Below are 19,107 nucleotides of genomic sequence, written 5' to 3' on the forward strand. Positions count from 1 at the left end.
TAACAAAATAGTTAACATGATGCAAGAATAGTACATATATATTTAGAATTGGGGGATTAAATTTTTTTCACTATCTGGCAGGGTTTCAGAAATTTATTAATTACAGTAATTACTGTGATGACCAAAAAATTAGGAACGTTACATTCTACACATTAAAAAATTTAATGATCACAAATGGTCTACATTGGCTGTAATTCGCCCCCTACAAATAGAATGTATTTAAATCATCTGCAATTTCTAAGGTCTTAACACTTTCAAATTTCTTCTTTAGTTAAGACATTTCTACAAAGATGCCAACTCATAATTTTTGTAATGTTTGTTTTAAAATAATTTCAAACATAACCAGCATTAAAATTTACTTCTTTTAGGGGCGCCTGGGTGGCTCAGTGGGTTGAAACCTTTGCCTTCAGCTCAGGTCATGATCCCGGGGTCCAGGGATCGAGCCCCGAATCGGGCTTTCTGCTCGGCCAGGGGCCTGCTTCCTCCTCTCTCTCTGCCTGCCTCTCTGCCTACTTGTGATCTCTGTCCATCAAATAAATAAATAAAATCTTTTAAAATAATTTTATTTCAGGACGCCTGGATGGCTCAGTGGGTTAAGCCTCTGCCTTCGGCTCAGGTCATGATCTCAGGGTCCTGGGATTGGGCCCCGCATCGGGCTCTCTGCTCAGCAGGGAGCCTGCTTGCCCCCTTCTCTCTCTCTGCCCACCTCTCTGCCTACTTGTGATCTTTGTCAAATAAATAAATAAAATCTTTAAAAAAAATAAAAATAAATAAAAATAATTTTATTTCTTTTAGGTTAACTGATAAAATGTCTACTATGTGGTAGATGAATTTTTTCGTAGACTCTCTTCTGTAATCAAGCATTATACTTCACGCACAGTAATCTGGTTCTCTTGGCAGAACAGCTGAGGTATTGCTAGAGGGTATGAGTGGGAAACATGACTGACAGTGGGGGCGTCCTATACAGTGAGGACAGAGAGTTGTACCTCTTTCTTCACACACACTTGTCATTTCTTTCCTTGATGGTTTGAATTAGGAAGCGTCTTACAGCTTTGGGACAATTTTATTCACCTCACCATTTGCCTAGTTGGAAGAAGTGTGCAGCCCCAGCAGACACGAGAGGCAATCAGACTTCAAACCAGAGGCACCGAACACCTCAGGGGTCTCCAGTACACATCAGCTTCCTATGAATCATGAAAAATTTCAGAAAATAGGTGCTGTACAGCATTTGCACTGAACAAAATGTCCACTAATGCTGATAGAGTTCTAGGTGCAGGTGATTTTTCTGCATAATTCACTGGGACACCTAATCCATAATGAACTTTAAAACATGAATAATTGTAAGGAAACCCACTCCACTGGTAGTGAGGAATTTTTTTGAAAAATTCATATGGCTTTATCAATCTTCATATTTTTACCTTATTCATTAGTTATTTAATATCTTGGCAAAATTGTTATTTTACCCTGGGTATCTTCATTTTACCTAGTAGCGTAAATGCAATTGGGGACAGCTCTAATTCAACTGGTTTTAAAATACCTCAATATGCCACCTAACACATATATATACTTCTCTCAATAGTCAGTTCTAATAGTCTTTCAAAAGTATACTAATAGACTGAGGCAATTAATCTGCTGCTTGGTACACTTCTTCCTTCCGGCTGCCAACCATCCTTTAGTGAGCTGTCGCCTTAGGACATCTCAGGCTGGGAGGGGGAGTGCCTTATTCACCGGCCTTCGGCCTCTACTACCCACTGGCAGAAGCCATTCACTCAAAAGGGTGTTTGCCCCATGGCACGTTAATGTAGTAGCTTCAGGACGCCCCACATTTTTGTGATCCTTTTACATGAATACATTTACCATTTTAGTTTTGTGTTGACAGTAAAAAGGCAATTTTATTGTGGCAAGACTAACTCACACTTTCAGCTCCAGGTAGCTCAAGGACCAGTGTGGTACCACTTTAATTTGACTCATCACTTAAAACCCAGACACAGTGGAATATACTACTGCAGGAGGAAATGAGCTCCCCATTTATCAGAGATTTTCAAGCCACGCGTTACGACTACCTGTAGGCACATTGTAAAAAAGGTAAGTGAATCAGGTAACTTCACATTTACTTTCCCAGTGACTATATGCTTATTTGAAAATCACTTCAATTCATATTAATCTTTACCTAGCTCCTTTGATTTAAGGTCCATAGCACTCCAAAACCTGCAAAAAATTGAGCAACTCTTTGCTCCAGGTCTGAAAATATGCACCAAAATTACCTGGTTAGCACAAAACTTTCCTATTTTCTCTTTCGTAATGACACAATTGTTAATTCTTCCCTTAATGCCAGCATAATTCTCTTAGACTGTTCTTGTTTTTGTTTTTTGCTTAGGAGAACCTCGGGATGGTTAGTTATATGCATAGTTTATTGAATAACTCAGTTATTTTGTTTGCCTCTTCAGTCTGCTGTAAATTACTTTCTGCCCTTTTTGTCTTGCTTTCCCATTTGGTAGTGCCCTTTCTTGTTTTCTTTATATGTTATATCTCATCTTATCTGAGAGGGACTCCACTTTTGAAGCTTAGGGATTGTCAAAAGGAACCTACTTAGCATGTTCTTGGATTTGACCTGGATTTGGTTGTTGTCTAGGTGGTGTCTAGGCAGATCTATTACTCATACCTTCTGTGGAATGATGAGTATATGAGTTTCCTGGCCTTTCTGAATTCTCTACAGAATGCTTGCTGTTACATGTTAAAAATGATTTATTGAGAAAGATAAAAAGGCACTGCTACAAAGTTTGTTGAGATGGAGTTGAAGTCTCTGAATTTGGATAAATTTTGCAGTTTTACATATAAATTATTTCATTTTTCCATTTTTCTCTCCAGATATGTCATGGATGCAAAAGGTAGGTAAAAGAATTGGTGACAGATGTCCTACCACTGGAAAGAGTAAATCAGGCCACAATCAAATGCCCTTCAGGTGGGACATGACACATAATCCACACACCTGCGCAAATCCTTTATTAAAGCAACAATCAAAATACAGGATGGAACACATGGTTTTTGTTTTGCTACTATAACATCAACTTAAAAGTCATTTGTTTATATCTTTAAATTATTTTTAAAAAGTGAACATTCATAGTTCACGAAATCAACAGTTTGACATTTTGCCCAGATAAAGTTTTTCATCTTATTTTCCAATTTTAACAAAGAACATCCAGAACTAGAGCTATAGCAAGCCAAACCTAAGTGCAAGCAAGCATCTTCTTTGACCCTAACTCATTGTAAGCAGCTCTATGGTGTCTGACAGATACATCTGAAGATTTTCATTACTGGTTAAATAAAATCAATTTATGCCAGAATATTCTTAGAGCTATTTGTTTCCTATTTTTACATTCCCTAACAGCTTCGGTTTTGATTGTGGTAGTCTAAGTATTAGCCCCCTTAAAATTGGTATCTCTAAGAAATCTCAAAGATCATTATCCCCCTCAGATGATTCTTTCTTGTGTAACAGACACACACTCAGTCCTTTGGAAAACATACTAAACAATTTTCTTTTGATGTTTTTCCCCCCACCACTAATTTGTTGAATCCAAACCTAGCTAATCACTGTAGAAACCCTAAAAAGAAGTCATTAGGAAAATGAACTTTGTTATCTACTGAGGGATTTTTAACTGAATAGGTGAATGTCAAAATGTCTAGTTTCTTGAAGGTATCAGGTGCTCAAAATATGTGTGCAAATATACAATGAAATTTGGTAGGCTGAAAGAGTACCAGTAAATTAGTTTAAAAAGGAAGACTAGAAACAGGGATTACAATCTTAAGGGAATGCCAAAAGCATCTGTGAAGATAGGTGCAGAATAGTCACTGAGTGACTGAGCTGATTATAAAATAGAGTATCTGAAAGATAAGTTAAATGTCCCATTTTCTTCCCAAATGAAACACTGAGAGGAAATCGCCTGTGAACAGAACCATAGGGGCCGCCATTAAAGAGTTTTAGCACAGATACAACACTGTATTTCAATCTGCGAATAAAAGGTGTCGATTTGCCTTTCTAAAACCGTGTCTCCAGTGGCTGGGATGGGTGTTTCTATAGTTAGGCTGATTTGCGTTGGCTGCACTACACTGAGAGGGTGCCTGTTCACAACATGCAAACACTCTTTGCGCTTTACATTTTCATCATGTGCTAAAGAGCTGAGCAGATCCTAGATCACTGACAAGTAACAATCTAAGCATTAGACTTCAAACATGTCATCAGTCCATTAAATAATTTACATAGCCGTAGTTCAATTCAGTTTTTTTGTCAAATTGCTTTCTTATCTCACCTTTGCCCTTCAAAGGGAAACGTAAACAACACAGACTTCTACAGTTAAAAATGAAACAAACAATACAAAAGATAAGGGAAGGACAGAGATTCCAGAATCCCTTGTGGGATGTCAGGCCTTTTAACCTTACTATTGAAAAAAAAGGAATGTTCACAAGCCATCTGAGACAAATCATTCCGGATGTAATGGCACAATAATGGTTGGGATGAGTGAGAACATTCAGATATTTTTAGAGCAATTTCTATACGTTATATGTCACATTTGGTTCCTAGAGATTTTAGTCAAGTATTAGTATTTCTTTTTGCCGAGTATGATATACAAAAAGATGAGAACAGTAGATGTGCCCTAAATATATGAAAATATAATATATAAAACAAAACCATTATAAATTACATAGATTTTTCAGTATAAAATTGGTTTTTTTTTCCATTTAGAATAAATACCATCCAAGTTTACAGGTCATCTAGGTGAATTAAATATGCACATGTATCTGAATCATTTTCGGAGTTTCAAGAAAAAAGTTGTTAGAGTTATGACTCAGAAACCAGAAACTGTGTGATATTGAGAATGACTACATAAGACCCAAAGGACATGGCTTGGGATTTAGTGTTAAGGTTTTAAAACTGCCCAAATGAGCCTGATGCGCATGCGTGCACACAAGCACACACACCTATAGCCATACTTCTATGCATTTCTATGAAGCTGAACAGTTTATCTTTGAAAAATCAGCAGAAAGTCATGAGGTCTTTCTGCATTTTAAATTCTAGAAGGAGAGCCTTTCTCATTTCATAAAGAAGCTGTAAGATGGATAGGAAGAGCGCAGAATTTCAGGAAGGAGAAATCTCCATTGTAAACCAACCTCCTTTTAGGTTGGCCATTATTGTGTCAAGAGCTTCTTGATGCCTCAGAAGGGAAAAGTTTGGAAAATCTGTATAATCATCTCCCCAGTCTTTAGAAGCTAAAATCAATCTGGAACATTCTTTGGTCACACATTTCTGCTCCTGCTTCATAAAAAAATCTGCTGATTTTACATTTTTAATTCCTAATCAATGTCTAGATAGTACTGATGCCTTCTCCTGTAATTTCCATGCAGAAATCTGCACATGGGTTTAAATGGAACGAGAACTGAACAGAATGGGGAAAAGTTCACATAATATCACAAAGCGAGCTTAAATCTCTGTTCTTGTTTTGGACACCTAGATCCATACTAAGAATCTGCTGACCTCCATAACAAGTGGATAATGTTTATATTCTGAGAGTTGGAGATAAAGCTGGTTTGCAACACGAATACATAAAACCCTAGCCCAGAGAGCCCATCGGGAGTCATGGTTTCTCCTGACTGCTGGACTACTAGTTGCTTTCCATGATCACCCAAGACACTTCTAACTGGACGCCAGCAGTTTTTTCCTGGCCAAGTGATGTCTGACCAAACTCCAGGTCTTGTCAGATTGCCTTCCACACAAGTTATCTATGAAGAAGAAGCCACCCCTAAAGCCAAACCTACCGTCCTCTGGCTCCAGAGCCAGACACATTTGTTGTAAAATCAGGACCACAAAAGCAACCAATCTCCTGTCTCTGTGTTTTGCTCCCAATGTTGTTTGTCTCTTGCAGTGGGGGCCATTCCATCTTGGCATATTACAAACTTTCTAGAAAGCAGTAAATGTCTGAGCTAGAAGGGATCTTGTGACTCATTAAGCACAACCCCCATATTCTGCAGAAGAGAAAGACTAAACCCTAGAGAGGGGAAGGGAATTGTCCAAGGTCACTCATCCAGATAGTGACAGAGTGAGGACTAAACATCTGGGTCTGCTCTCAGTACCAGCGTGGCCTGTGTAACCTCCAGTGTCATGACCCCATCACTTGATGTGGCCATGACCCTTACAACTTGAAGGTTCTAAGTGAAAATGAAATACCACTCATTCTCACCACGATTAAATTTCAACTATGGAAGTGATCCTAATGATGGTTTGGGAGAGAACAGCCACAACTTGCTTAAAATGCTATGATTATTTGAAATTGATCCTCTTTGAGTAAGTCATGCAGCATAAACAATGTGAGCTGAACCCCAGAGTAGAAAGTAAAAATCTGTTAAGTACCTGGAAAGAGAAAAGCATGATGATATTGATTTGGTTCTGTGAGAGAGTGAGACTATTTAGATGGTGCTCAGAGTACATCTAGTCTCTCTCCTCTGACAAAAGGAAACTGAGACCCAGACCTGCCCAAAGTCAGGCAGTTGGTTATTGGCACGGTCAGGTAAGGTGTTGGCCTTTACATAGACCGACTTCTTCTTCTTTCCATCATCATTCAGTCTCACGTGTAACTGCTTTCTTGTGAGACTAAAAAATAATTCCACAATCTGGCATGAAATCTGATGACAGAGCTACACCATTTTTCTAACCTTTCACTCTCCCCTTCAAGACTAATGAGTTAGCTCTGTGGTTCACAAAAGTGGACCTGGTTACACGGCCTCACAGATCTTTCTTTTGCTGCCCCAGATCCAGTGTTTGAGTCACCCAAAGGCATATGTCCCTGCAAGCCCTCCGGGGAAGCCAAAACTCTGCAACCTGCAGGGATTCATCAAATGCCTCTGTCCTTGGAAGCAATACATTTTCCAAATAAAGAATCAGTTTTTGTTTGTAGGATGATGTTATGTAACCATAAAAAGAGCGGTTTTCATGGGTAATATGGGTATATTCAACCTTTTACCATCTCCCTCCATACTTCAGTTGAGCTCACCAAAAGGCTCTCAGAACTGGACAGGTAAACACGTTATTTGGCTATTAAAGTGCTATTCCTGGACAAAGGTTTTCTCAGTTTCACAATAGCAGCTTCATTGGAAACCAAAAAAAAGTGATGTATGAAAGTGGGCTTGGGAAGTGACAAAAATAATGAGCCTAGTAACTATGGAACATTACAACTTGACTTATAGGTATCAGCCCTGCTACTAGAGTGACTGATACCAAAGTCTGTGAGGTACATGTTCGAGGGGAAAATAAGGACAAAGTGGCCAAGAGAACTAGACCGGAAAGAGCAATTAGTATTTCTGTAACGACTACTCCATTATAAAGGAACAATGATAGGAATAAAAACTGAGAAGAAAGTGCAACAAACCCATGTACGTGCATTTGCTATTGTAGCAGACCTATAATTTTTTTTTTTTAAAGGAAAAGCAATGCAGTGTGCATTGGACAGGGCTCTTGAGCTCAGAATATCTTATAGTAATATTCTCTTTGCCAAAAGGGAATCACCCATTAAGGTATTTGGCAGAGAAGAGCCTCTAAAATTCGTATCACATGGACAGGCGCCTTCTGTCCAGTATTATCGATTCTGCACCCTGATGTTTCTCGCATCCTTTTCTACTGGGGAAATTCCAGTCACATAATACCTGCACTCAGGAGTTTCCCCTTTGAAAATGGCATCACTCCTACCTAAGGGATGAGAGTCTCCTGGTAAGGCTTAGCGGCAAGTGCGTACTACATCTGCACTACAAGGAGCAGCCCCTGATTTTCTTGATATGCATAGCTTTTCGTAGTTGATATTAGACATGGCTTTCGTAAATAATGCAGGTGTTTTTGTCATGTGCCACCGCTGGCTCTGCAGTTTCCAGGTGAGCTGGTGGCAGGACTCGATCTAATACCTCAACAGGCGTTGGTTCTTCAGATGTTAGCTCCGTGGATGTTATATCCGTAGAAGGCTCTGCAGTTTCTGGGGAATGTTCAGCAGACGGTTCTGTCTCCTCTTCATCTTTGACTTCAAACTGTACACCGTCTGGGTCACCCACGGGATCTTTTTTAGACTGCGGGTGCACAGACACCTTGATGGCAATTTGCTGGGGCTGCTCATGCAGCGACGAGGCGTCTGAGTCCGCGGTGGGCGAGTCACTTCTCTTCAGGGAGTTGGGGATCGTGTAAACCTCATCCCTGTCGGAGGCCTCCTGGCCTTCTGGAGTATGCCGCACAAAATTCTGCCCCTGCTCCTCCAGCCCAACCACTTCCATGATTTCCTCCATGATAGTCCTACAGTTCATAATGAGGGGAGGCAGAGGCACACTCCTGGCAAGCTCTTCAATGTAGCGGGCAAACTCCATGGTTTTGAACTGGGTGACTTTGGCAAGCTCTAGAGTTTTGGCTGAGGTGATGATGGGGATCCGCTTGGCAATCTCAAATGCCTTCTGCAGCTTCTCGGCGCCTTCTGTCCTAAAGAACTCGTTGATAGCTTTCTCGGTCTTCTTCAGGTGGCTGCTCATCATGCAGAGGCGGGTGATGTTGAGGATCATGACGACAGTGAAGGCCACGAGGCAGACAACCATGTAGTAGACGCCCATGTCTCCAGAGGTAAAGATGACTCTCAGGGTCACCGTGTTGTTCACAGTGCCATGGACGTTAGAAGCAACACATGTGTATTTACCTCGGTCTGAAAAAGACACCTTGGTGATGTTCAGGAGGCCGCTGTCGTGCATCTGCCATTTTCCTGCTGGAAGGAAGAGTGGAGAATTCAACCAAGGACATACAGGTCCCACCAAAGTGTCTATGAACTCTCACGTTACTAAAAACAACTCTTGCTACAACCACTGCTGCTGCTTCTACTACTACAAATGATAATGATGATGGACCTTTACCGTGCACCAGACAGGGACACATACTAACTCATTTTATCTTCACAACAACTCCAATGAGGCAGGTACGAATCCTGGCTCCCCTTCTCAGGATGAAAAAACTAAGGTGGTGTTAGATTAAACCACCTTCCCCAGGTCACCAGTTTGGAAGGAGTAGAGCTAGCTGATGAACTCAAGTTCAAAAGGCTATATCCTTAATCCCAAAACTATACTATGTAATTCCACGGCTTTGTGAAAAATAGAAAAAATAAACCATCTGGAAAATCTTGTGCTGTTAAAGAATGCTGTAAATGTAGCATCTGGTTTTCTAACCTGCCTGTGAGCATGGCTCTGCTGGATATAAGTTCACTGGGGAGTTTAATGCATCTCAGAATATAAGGTATTTTAGGATCAACATAAAATCTGCAGTAAGTTAAATTATAATTGTTTACCTGGGTTTCTCGTATTTGAGTTATCCTTGTATGACCTCAGTTAACTAAAATTTAACATATCATTAATTTTGAGAATTTACAATGACTTGTTTATAGTACTTAAAAGCTACAAGCTAACAATGTGAACATTCAGAGGCTGGGTATGAATTACTATCAATTTGTTTTAGCCTTGCAAATTACAGACCCATCAAGTTGAAAAGAAGTCTCACATAATGGAGAATGCACGTTGGTAAGTGCAATTCTTATTTCCTTCTATGGCCTGGAAAGGATCTAGTGTTGCCCTGGCAATGAAGTTCTGAATCAGGAGAAACTCTTTAGTTGGGACTGACTCTTAGTTTGCCCATGCACCCACATGTCAGAAGACCCCCTGGAAACAGGATACAATGTTTGGCTTCCAGGTCTTGGGTCTGAGGCTTTCTGAAATCCTCCTAGCTCCCTATACTGTCCTATAGAGAAAGGAAGGTCCAGATCAAGTCCCTGGGAGTTTTGAGGCGCAGGCAGGCAGGTAGTTCTCCATAAAAGCACTCCAGTTCCCTAAGCCAACTGGAGGAACCTCTCCTAAGAGATGAGGTAAGTTAACATTAGTTTCCCTTTTAAGCATCTATTATTGACCTGTATTGTTTTCTTGTTTCTTCCCCTTCTGGCAGTGACTTTTCATTTTTTTAAAAGTCTGGTATTTCCCAAAAGCAACAAGCAACATGTTCATGTTCCCTTCCCCACCCTTCTTTAAATTTGTGAGCACCTAAATGACTATGGTCTCAAGGGACTATGGAAGGAGGCAACAGAGGGCCTTCTTTTTTCCTGCATCTTCTGTTCCAAGGAACATTCTTAAGAAAGCTAGGCAGAGCAGCAAGGTGCCTTCTGGGGGCCTACAGTTCCTCCTCCTTGCTAGCCATGCTGGATCTGGCAGGATGCCTCTCATTTATGCTGTCCCATTACTTTGCTTTCTGAAAGAACATCTGTGGAGAGTGGTTCCTGGTGTCCCTGAGTAACCCTTTTTCTAACAATTCAGCCAGTGTATTTTCCCCAAGAATAGAAAACACTGGTTTGGAAAATCTAGTGAATTTTCAGTTTCTTGTGACTGTGTCTTAACAGACAAACCTAAGCACCCAGTCTATGAAACCTCTCATTTAGATTGGGCTGGGGCAAGCCTTCTACCCTCTTTGTTCCCTGAACTTGGATTTTGATAGTTCAGCTGCAGATCTATCCAAATATGGAAATGATCTGAGGCAAGGGAAATTATCCACTGACTTTTCTTAAAATTTACATGTTTCACGGAAGTGGACGACAGCAGGCATAGGAAAAAAGCTCTAGATGACTGAAAGCTTATTAGGGATATGCAAGGTATTTGGTTCCAGAGATTTACAGACTATACTCAATAGTAGTTTCTCCAATTTACCTTCCTTCTTTTGTTGGAAAATATAACAGAGAAAGCATGGATGAGGGCAAGGTGAGGTGATTTGTATGGGGAATGGTGAGGGCCAAATTGTTACCTCCTAACCACCCATGGCCACTCCTTTTATGGAGGAATTACCTCCAAAATAATTGGAACCTGGGCTGTAGGAGAAGAAAAGCAAACAAGAACACTAAACTGAGAAGGCAGGCAGGCATCCGATGGCACTATAAACAGCTTTATTCTCATACCTACATAATAACTAGTTCAGTGGTAACCGTATTCTAATTGTTAAGGGTCACAAAGCAGGTCTTTGGTAGCCAACACACACACACACACACACACACACAGACTTCCAAAGACTACAGTGTCAGAAAAGCTAAGATACCAACCTCAAAGGTGATGTATATCTGTATCTTTTTTTTTAAAAGGCTAATCCCAAGACTACAGATTTCCTCTCAGTCTAAGCCTGACCTTTGATTAGTAGAAAATAAAGCTTTCTGCATGTTCTACTGCCATGTGGAGCCCTGAAAAATAGGAAGATGGCATAAACTGCACATTGAGGGTATCTCCCACATCTTCAGGCCCAGGCACACAAAGAATCTCCATATGGAACACAGCAGCTGGTATCATCTTGAGAGCATTTTCTCTGCTGCACGCTGCAATTCACCTCTGTCTACAAATACCTTGCCCTGAGACTCCTTCTGGAAGGGTCCTGACTTTGGCTTTAACTTGAAAGAAACAAAAATAACCCACAGTGACTGTCTCAGGAAACCATCAGGGTTATACATGGAGTGGAGATACAGTGCTATTCTCATGTATTTCAGATGGTAATTGAGTGGGAATGTCAAACTTATGTGTTGAATTTTCATTAAGCTGCATCACTTCACAAATAAAAACCTAAAATGTCAGCAGCCGACACCAAGTCAGTTCTACACGCAATGACTTTAGAGGAAAGAAAGAAGCGGTTGTTTAACCACGACTTTCTGAATATATTACCAAAGATGATGTGCAAAATGTTTCTCTAACGCCCTTGACAGTGGTTCACTTATTCACGTCCTGTGCCTCGCTCAGATGGTGGCTCCTCTTTCAGAAAGCTCTTCCCCCACCTCCTCTCCACCAGCTGTGGTCCTGTAAGGGGACCCTCACCCGAAGGCTTCATGATAAAATACTGCCACACACAGTAGGCGGGGGATGCCGGAGTCGCCTCTACTGGAGACCAGAGTTTGCCCAGGAATCTGTCACAGTCTCCCCAAGAAACTCCAGACACCAAAACCACACGTGAAAATCTCCCACGTGCGAAAAGAAGTAGTGTGGGGACAATCCCTCCTTTGCAAAGAGAAAAGCTAACAGATATTATTTTTTTTAAGATTTTATTTATTTATTTGACAGAGAGAGAGATCACAAGTAGGCAGAGAGGGAAACAGGCTCCCCGCTGAGCAGAGAGCCCGATACAGGACTCGATCCCAGAACCCTGAGATCATGACCTGAGCCGAAGGCAGCAGCTTAACCCACTGAGCCAGCCAGGCACCCCAGATATTATTTCTTAGCTGTAACTGCAGTGTGTATTATGTGGCACAAAAAGAAAAAAAAAAGAAAAAGCTGATATTTTTAGAAGGGCAGTGATCTTTTTTTAATCTTGTTCATGCATTTAGTCAACAAATATTATTGAGTAAATTGCAATTGCACTGGGTTCTATGCTAGACTGTGCAAATACAAAGATGAGTAAGATCCCTGACAAGAAAATCATCCAGCCCAAGAAGGGACGCAGACAGCTACAAACAACTGTGGATCACTTGGCAGAGACACTGGCCTAGGGGAGTGGGGCAGAGCACCAGCTTCTTAGAAAGGTATGGGTGAGGGCAGGCTGGGGGATGCAGACAGGAAGGGGATGCCACGAGTGTATGAGCAAAAGAGGGAAGCCAGACACTGCTCCTGCAGCTGACCGACAAACACCAAGAGAAGGGGTAGGGTGGAGACAGGGATAAGAGGAATGCAGAGTCAATTATCCCAGTGTTTAAGAGCTTCCTATTTATCCTGTGGGAGAACAGGAACCCCTTGCCCTGTAGGACTTCCCCCTGACAAGCCAACCTTATTTCATTTCTTCGAGCTGACACAGGACCTTCCCACATGCTTTTCTCTCTGCCTGGAAAGCTCTCTTCCCTCCTCACTCTAAGCTCTTACCTCACACATTCTTAGCCCAGTTTAGATACCACCTCACCTCTCATTGCACTCCCTGAGAAAGCCTTCTCTGACCTCTGATTAAACCAGTAAAGAAAATCAGAAAGTCCAGAAGCAGATGCTGATAAGCATGGGAATTTTAAAAAATAAGGAAGATATTTTAAATCAGCAGGGAAAAGGATTTCAGGACAATTGACTATTCATTTAAAAGAAAATAAAGTTATACTCCTATTTTGTATGATACATAAAAATAAAGTTCCAAGTATTCTGAAGATCTAAATGTAAATTGAAAGGATAAAATTAATAGAGCATATAAGAACATTTTTACAAACTGGGGATAGGAGGGCCTTTTAAAGCATCACGAGAATCCCAGAAATACTAAAGGAAAACACTGATGCACCAGATTTGTCCACAATTAAAAGTTTTTACACTACAGAATATGTCATACTAAATAAAACTAAATGCAAATGACAGGGAGAAAACATTAGAATATTTGACAATGCTTAATCAGTATAAAACATAAAGAACTCCTATAAATCAAGATAAATAACCCAAAAGAAATAAATGGGGAAAACATATGGATAGGTCACAGAAAAAATATAAATAGTGTCTAAATATAAAAATCACTAATGATTACATCACAGAGAAACTGAAAGAGATCAAAGTAATTTTTTAAAAGGTAACATTTTAAGCTTTCAGAGTGCCAGGAAAAGTGGGGAGGCACTGATTAGACATGATATTGAGAGAATGGGGAAAGGGATGCTCACACACACTGCAGGCAGGAGTTGGAAAAACTTTTGGAAGGTTGATATGGAGGCATCTGTCAAAATTCAGAATGAATATAATCTGTGACCCACTTTTAGATTTCTCGAAATTCTTCAAATCAGACAAGCCTTAACTTGACTGGAAAAATATTAATGAATATAAGAAAACTGAGGTAATGAAAAAAAAAAATCTCCTTTTCAAGATAGTTTTTCTCCCAGGGACATAGCTCCAGAACTTTCTTCCCCTGCCAATATCCCCTGGGATAAGCCATAACCTCGGTCCCAAACCAGGAAGGTGGCTGACCTGGTACCACTATGCTCACTGTGGGGCATACACACATGCAGGCGGAAGGCAGCTCCAGAAAGTACAATGTCATGTCACTAGGACAGCGTCAGGTAGACTGTCCAGTAATGAGAAGCAAGGCAATATGTCATCATATGGCATATTGTCAAATATGGCATCATATGTCAAACTTGTCACAGTGACTGTGCCTCGGTGTCCAGCCACTGTATGGCCCCAGATCAGAGCTATGGTTCATGCAACTTCTGACCAAATTCATGCTGTAGAGCAATGAGCAGCGTCTGTATACCTTCTGGAACTAAAGAACCACACAGAAAGTGAGAACACAACCTACAAAGATACTGTAATTATAGCTTCCTTCGAACACCATGTCCACTGCAATCCAACACTTCTCCAGCTTTTCCTGAGGACTACGGAGCATCAGACATCAACAATTATGCCCAAATACTAAGCTCTTAGAATCTCCCGCAGATTACTCATTAGATAAGGATTTCTTCTTCTTTGGTGATATCTTTCTGGGAATGTGGAAACAAGCTGATGTATAGTTTGTTAAGTGGTTTGAAAAGATTAAAGCTCTATTCACAATCCCATTTGGACGGAGGGTCTGGAGCCTTACATGCCCATGCTTTTTAGAGGGGGTTCAACTGGCCAAAATAAGTAGGTTACTTTCTTGAAACCAGCTTTAAACATTTTTATGTGGTAAGAGTTCCAAGAAATGTTTATGCTGACATAAATGGAGTACAAGGTTCACTCGAATGAGTAACATGTTGAATCAACACTCTTCAATAAGACTAAAATGCAGGTGTGGATAGTGCCTATAAATGTGGCACTTCTTGTCCAATATGTGAAATACAGACTGCTGATGAGAAAGGACCCACATCTTTTTACAAAACATAATGGAGGGTGGCTGGGTTATGGACATTGGGGGAGTATGTGCTATGGTGAGTGCTGTGAAATGTGTAAGCCCAATGATTCACAGACCTGTACCCTTGGGGCTAATAATACATTATATGTTAATAAAAATAGTTTTTTAAAAACATAATTGAAAACAAATTTAGCACTGCATGGTTGCACCTATTACAAGGCTTCTGCAGATGACAGCTCCTTGAAGCCACTGCAAAGACTCTGGTTAAAAACACTGCAGGCTGCGAGAGCTCTTGTCCCTCCCCCTGCCCCTGCTCCCACTCCCCAATCCTCCCAAGAGACCTCTTCAGAGTGTACTAGGGCAGCCCTAACAAGCTATTTCCTATATCACGTGGAGCAAAGGTGGCCTGGGATAATACCGGCTTCGCTCAGTTTTCAGCGCCGGAAGGTGTGGGGGGAAGGCCACGCTGTTTAGAGCCCGCAGTTATGCTCTGCTTAAAGGTATAAATAATACCTGACGAGGACCTACTGTCTTTGCATTTCCTGGCTAAGGAAACAACTGACCCTCTAGCTAATTTGATCAGGTATCTTAATTTTTTTAAAAAGTGCCAAGCATGTAATTCCATGGAGACGAACAACAGTCTTTTCTGAGAAGAGCTACAGGTGGTTTTCCAAGACAAGAGCACCTTACACTGGATTCACATAAATAACTTCCATTTGGGGAATCTCAGCTGTCATCCTTATCTGAGATGGGTCTGGAAGGGTCTTTTCACAGCTGAGAGTAGAGCACTCTGAATTCATATCCCAAAGAGAGCACACCTCATTAAAGAAAAACTATCAATGGTGGTTATCAGGCTGGCCCTTGAAATGACTCAGTGAACCAAAATAACTTTAAATTAAACCACTTTTGTGGGAAAATACATAATGGATTCAAACAACTGACCTGAAGATCTGCTTTGGAACAATTCTTTAGTTAGCTGAGAAGTGCTTGCTTCTTTGGGTTAGATCAGGGTTTCTCCGCTTTGACGCCACTGACGTTTTGTGCCCAGTAATTCCATCCTTTGCATTATAGGATGCTTAGCAGCGTTCCTCCTTGCTGCCCACCAGATGCCAGCAGCAGCATCTCCCCCTTCCTTCTCCTCCCCCAAGTTATGACAAACGAAGAGTATCTCCAGACTTTGCCAAATGGCTGCTGGGTGGAAAACTGCTGAGAACCACTGGTTTTGGCAAATGAGAAGTTTATCTTGTGCATGATATGCTTAGTAATCTGCACATATACGGCCTTCTCACAGATAGAAGCATTACTGGATATCAATGGGTCCTTTGTACCCAAGAGTGCTGTTGGGGCAAGGGGAAGCCTCTGAGGGAGAAGAGGGTTCCAGACGTGCTAACCTTGCAGTCACATCCTTGTTTTGAAACTTCCAATAACTTTTAAGGGACATAAATTTTTTTATATCAATTAAATGCTTTTAAGGTTGAGAAACTGAGCCAGAGAATAAGAAATCACCCAGAAAATTATTTCCTGTCTTTAAAAAAACACACTGGACTATGAAACAGAGATTTAAGCCCTTGGAATCTATTACTGTGACAACACAGGACAGTATTAACAATAACAGTGAGAGCAGCTGCCATGGACAGCTTGGTGTGCTCCAGGTAACTATCCAAAACATTTCATATACAATAGTTTATTCAAGACTCTCAGCCCCACCTGCTAATAAAAAAGGATTGTCTCTATTTTACAGATACAAAAACTGATGCTCAGGGGAAGTTGAAGCACTTGCTCAAAGACTCTTCTGTGATTCTTCTGAATTCCCCACAATATATTCATAATTACATCAATCTTGTTTTAAGCCTTTGGTAAGTTGATTTTTCATCTTAAATATTGAATCTACTAAAAAAATAATTCAGCATTGTATTTTCAGGATTTAATGAGCTAGCTACTTCATGCCGATCTTAGAGGCAAAGGATAATTTACCTTCCAGGTGGAAATGGACCTCCTTCTACATGTAGTAAGCAGGGAGGTCAGAAGCTATGGTCTGCAAACTGGCCTGGCACAGCTTGCTGTCCCTTGCAGAAGTAGTTAATAAGCATTTCATAGTCTATTCAAAAAACTTGAAAAGTGGAGATAAAAAACAATGGAGTGACAAGAAATGCAAAACTTATAACCATGAATTCCAGTTGTGACAACTGTGAACTCTAAGCAGTTCAGCTCAGTTTACTCTGTGCATGTTTACTTTCAAAGATTGTTCTATCGTTCTTCATTATTTTTGGTGAAAGAATGCAGCAAGGCTATGGAGAAAAACCCCCAAGGAAAGTCTCAAACCTAACTTGAAGGAAGAATTTCCAACGTAATCACTAACAAGCCAGACGTGTTTACCAAGGCCCATGCCAGCTGACTTTCTTGAAATGCTTGTTATTTATCATCTGATAAAGATGCTAATGTGCATTTACATGGCTTAAAATCAGAGCAAGAAAGCACGGCAAAAATACACTGGCTAATTCGTACCTGAAATAACTAGGTCTTTTCTCATAATACTTTGACAACTATTTCTACTCACCTCTAGCAGAAGGAAATTTGAAAACAGTGCAGTTTGTGGCCATTTGTGGTTATGCATGTTACTCGAATTCTGAGTTATTTCTGTAATGTGGTTGGTGGACCACCCCCAACATGTCCTTCAGTGAACTACCAAAGGAAGAAGAAAAAAAAGGCCTCCTCCAGAAATAGATTACACGTTAGCCTCTCCTGATCCTGCAGACTTTAAGTCACAAGCACCAGGGAACCAAGGCAAAGCAGCTGCTGCTCCTACAGGAAATAGCCCCATTCTTTCTAGGACTGGCAGTGCTGGCATGAATAATAGCGATCTCACTTCTTCAGCATAACCAAGAAATGACATTCCTCCTTTCCATGCTAATGGTGGTGTGTTCCTGGATTCTGTTGATGTGTGTGTGCATGCACAGGTCGTGTGTACACGAGGTAGCATGCATCCTAACACATCTGTGACTGTGATGGGGGTGATCACCGTGCACTTTCCATCCAGGAAGACTTCTTGCACTCACCCCATCTGGGTTCGACGCTCTTCAATGGTTTTCGCCTACCAAGACCTAAAGGGTAAGCAGATGCTGGCTGGGCAGAGGAGAATACACACTAGCTTGGCCATATACTGGTTGTGTAATATCCTGTTTACCTGGTTCCTCATCTGTATGCAGGAAGATTAATAACATCTACCCATCACATGTGTTGTAAGGATTAGAAATAGTATCTGAAACTTGGTACGGGGGCTTATTCAATGGTAGGGACTATTAATGAAAATTGCATTAATTTTGTTAGTTTGGTTTAACAGTAGTCCATTGTATCTAGGTAATATTCTGGGATATTAGCATCATTTTTCATACTACATTCAATTACCTCTTTGTTGAGTTATAAGGGAAACACTGCTCTATTTAATCTTAAAGACTAAGCCTGAAAACTGAAATTTTTGTCCATAGTCATAATATGGGCATTTTCCCCATCAGAAATGAAGAGTTAAAGACTTATGGGTCCTCTAATAGGCCATTTGAGCACTAAAATTCGAATACTTCATGATGAGAACTAATTTCTGCTTTCTTATATCTGGCCTGGTTAGGTGTAGTGATTTGTGTATTACCCTGTGTTATTGATGTTCCGAGGTTACTATCACTATGCGTCGTAACACAAAAGCTGAGTTGGAACATTAAGTACTAGTATAATGAGTTCTTTTTTAAAAATCAGCAGTGCATCTTCCTTACGAGACTCGAAAACAGCTAACTGGCTTATCAGCAATACTGCCGGCTGCACTGTGACGCGAGCACTGGCTTCTGATGGAACAGGTGTCTGCACCAAAGGCTTTTGGTGGCTACCGCTGCTTCCGGGGTCTGGGACAGGCTGTGACCATAGGGTCGCCTGAGCACCCACAGAACAAAGGGCAATTAAGCCATGTGGGGCTTCCCTCTAGGCCAGCTTCCCAGGACATAGGTAGAGAAGGCAAGGTGCAACGTGTGCTTGCCGGACTGAGTCAATAGCTATAAGGACCTTTTCAATGGAGGCAACAGGGGATCTCTTTGAAGGAGAAAGGTACTAGTTTAGGAATGCCCTCAAAATATTGCGCCTGAAATTCAGGCCCAGCGCTCTAAGGTTCCCACAGTTGTCTTGGACTCAGGGGTTCAGGGCCCCAGCCCCAGCTCCTGGGTACCCGGCATAACCTGTGCTTCCATGTCCATGTGAAAGGTAGATGC

At 41.1% G+C, this 19,107-nt stretch overlaps 1 protein-coding gene across 7 annotated transcripts in view; it reads right to left on the minus strand.

The window, feature by feature from the left end:
* Positions 1-2,952: 2,952 nt before the first annotated feature.
* The window catches only part of MFAP3L (microfibril associated protein 3 like), a 39,473-nt gene continuing 23,318 nt past the window's right edge, over positions 2,953-19,107 (minus strand). For 4 of the 7 annotated variants that reach the window (XM_032855484.1, XM_032855485.1, XM_032855486.1 and 1 more), the window contains one exon: positions 2,953-8,780. In XM_032855484.1, coding sequence (XP_032711375.1) covers positions 7,846-8,780 — 935 coding nt within the window. In that variant the 3' untranslated portion in view covers positions 2,953-7,845. Of the gene's footprint in view, positions 8,781-16,831; positions 16,877-17,414; positions 17,540-19,107 lie in introns of those variants that run through there. The other 3 variants (XM_032855488.1, XM_032855490.1, XM_032855487.1) reach the window with 3 other exon arrangements.

Source organism: Lontra canadensis, unplaced genomic scaffold (assembly GCF_010015895.1).
Source record: "Lontra canadensis isolate GAN:19392208 unplaced genomic scaffold, GSC_riverotter_1.0 scaffold10, whole genome shotgun sequence".
Classification (NCBI taxonomy): domain Eukaryota; kingdom Metazoa; phylum Chordata; class Mammalia; order Carnivora; family Mustelidae; genus Lontra; species Lontra canadensis.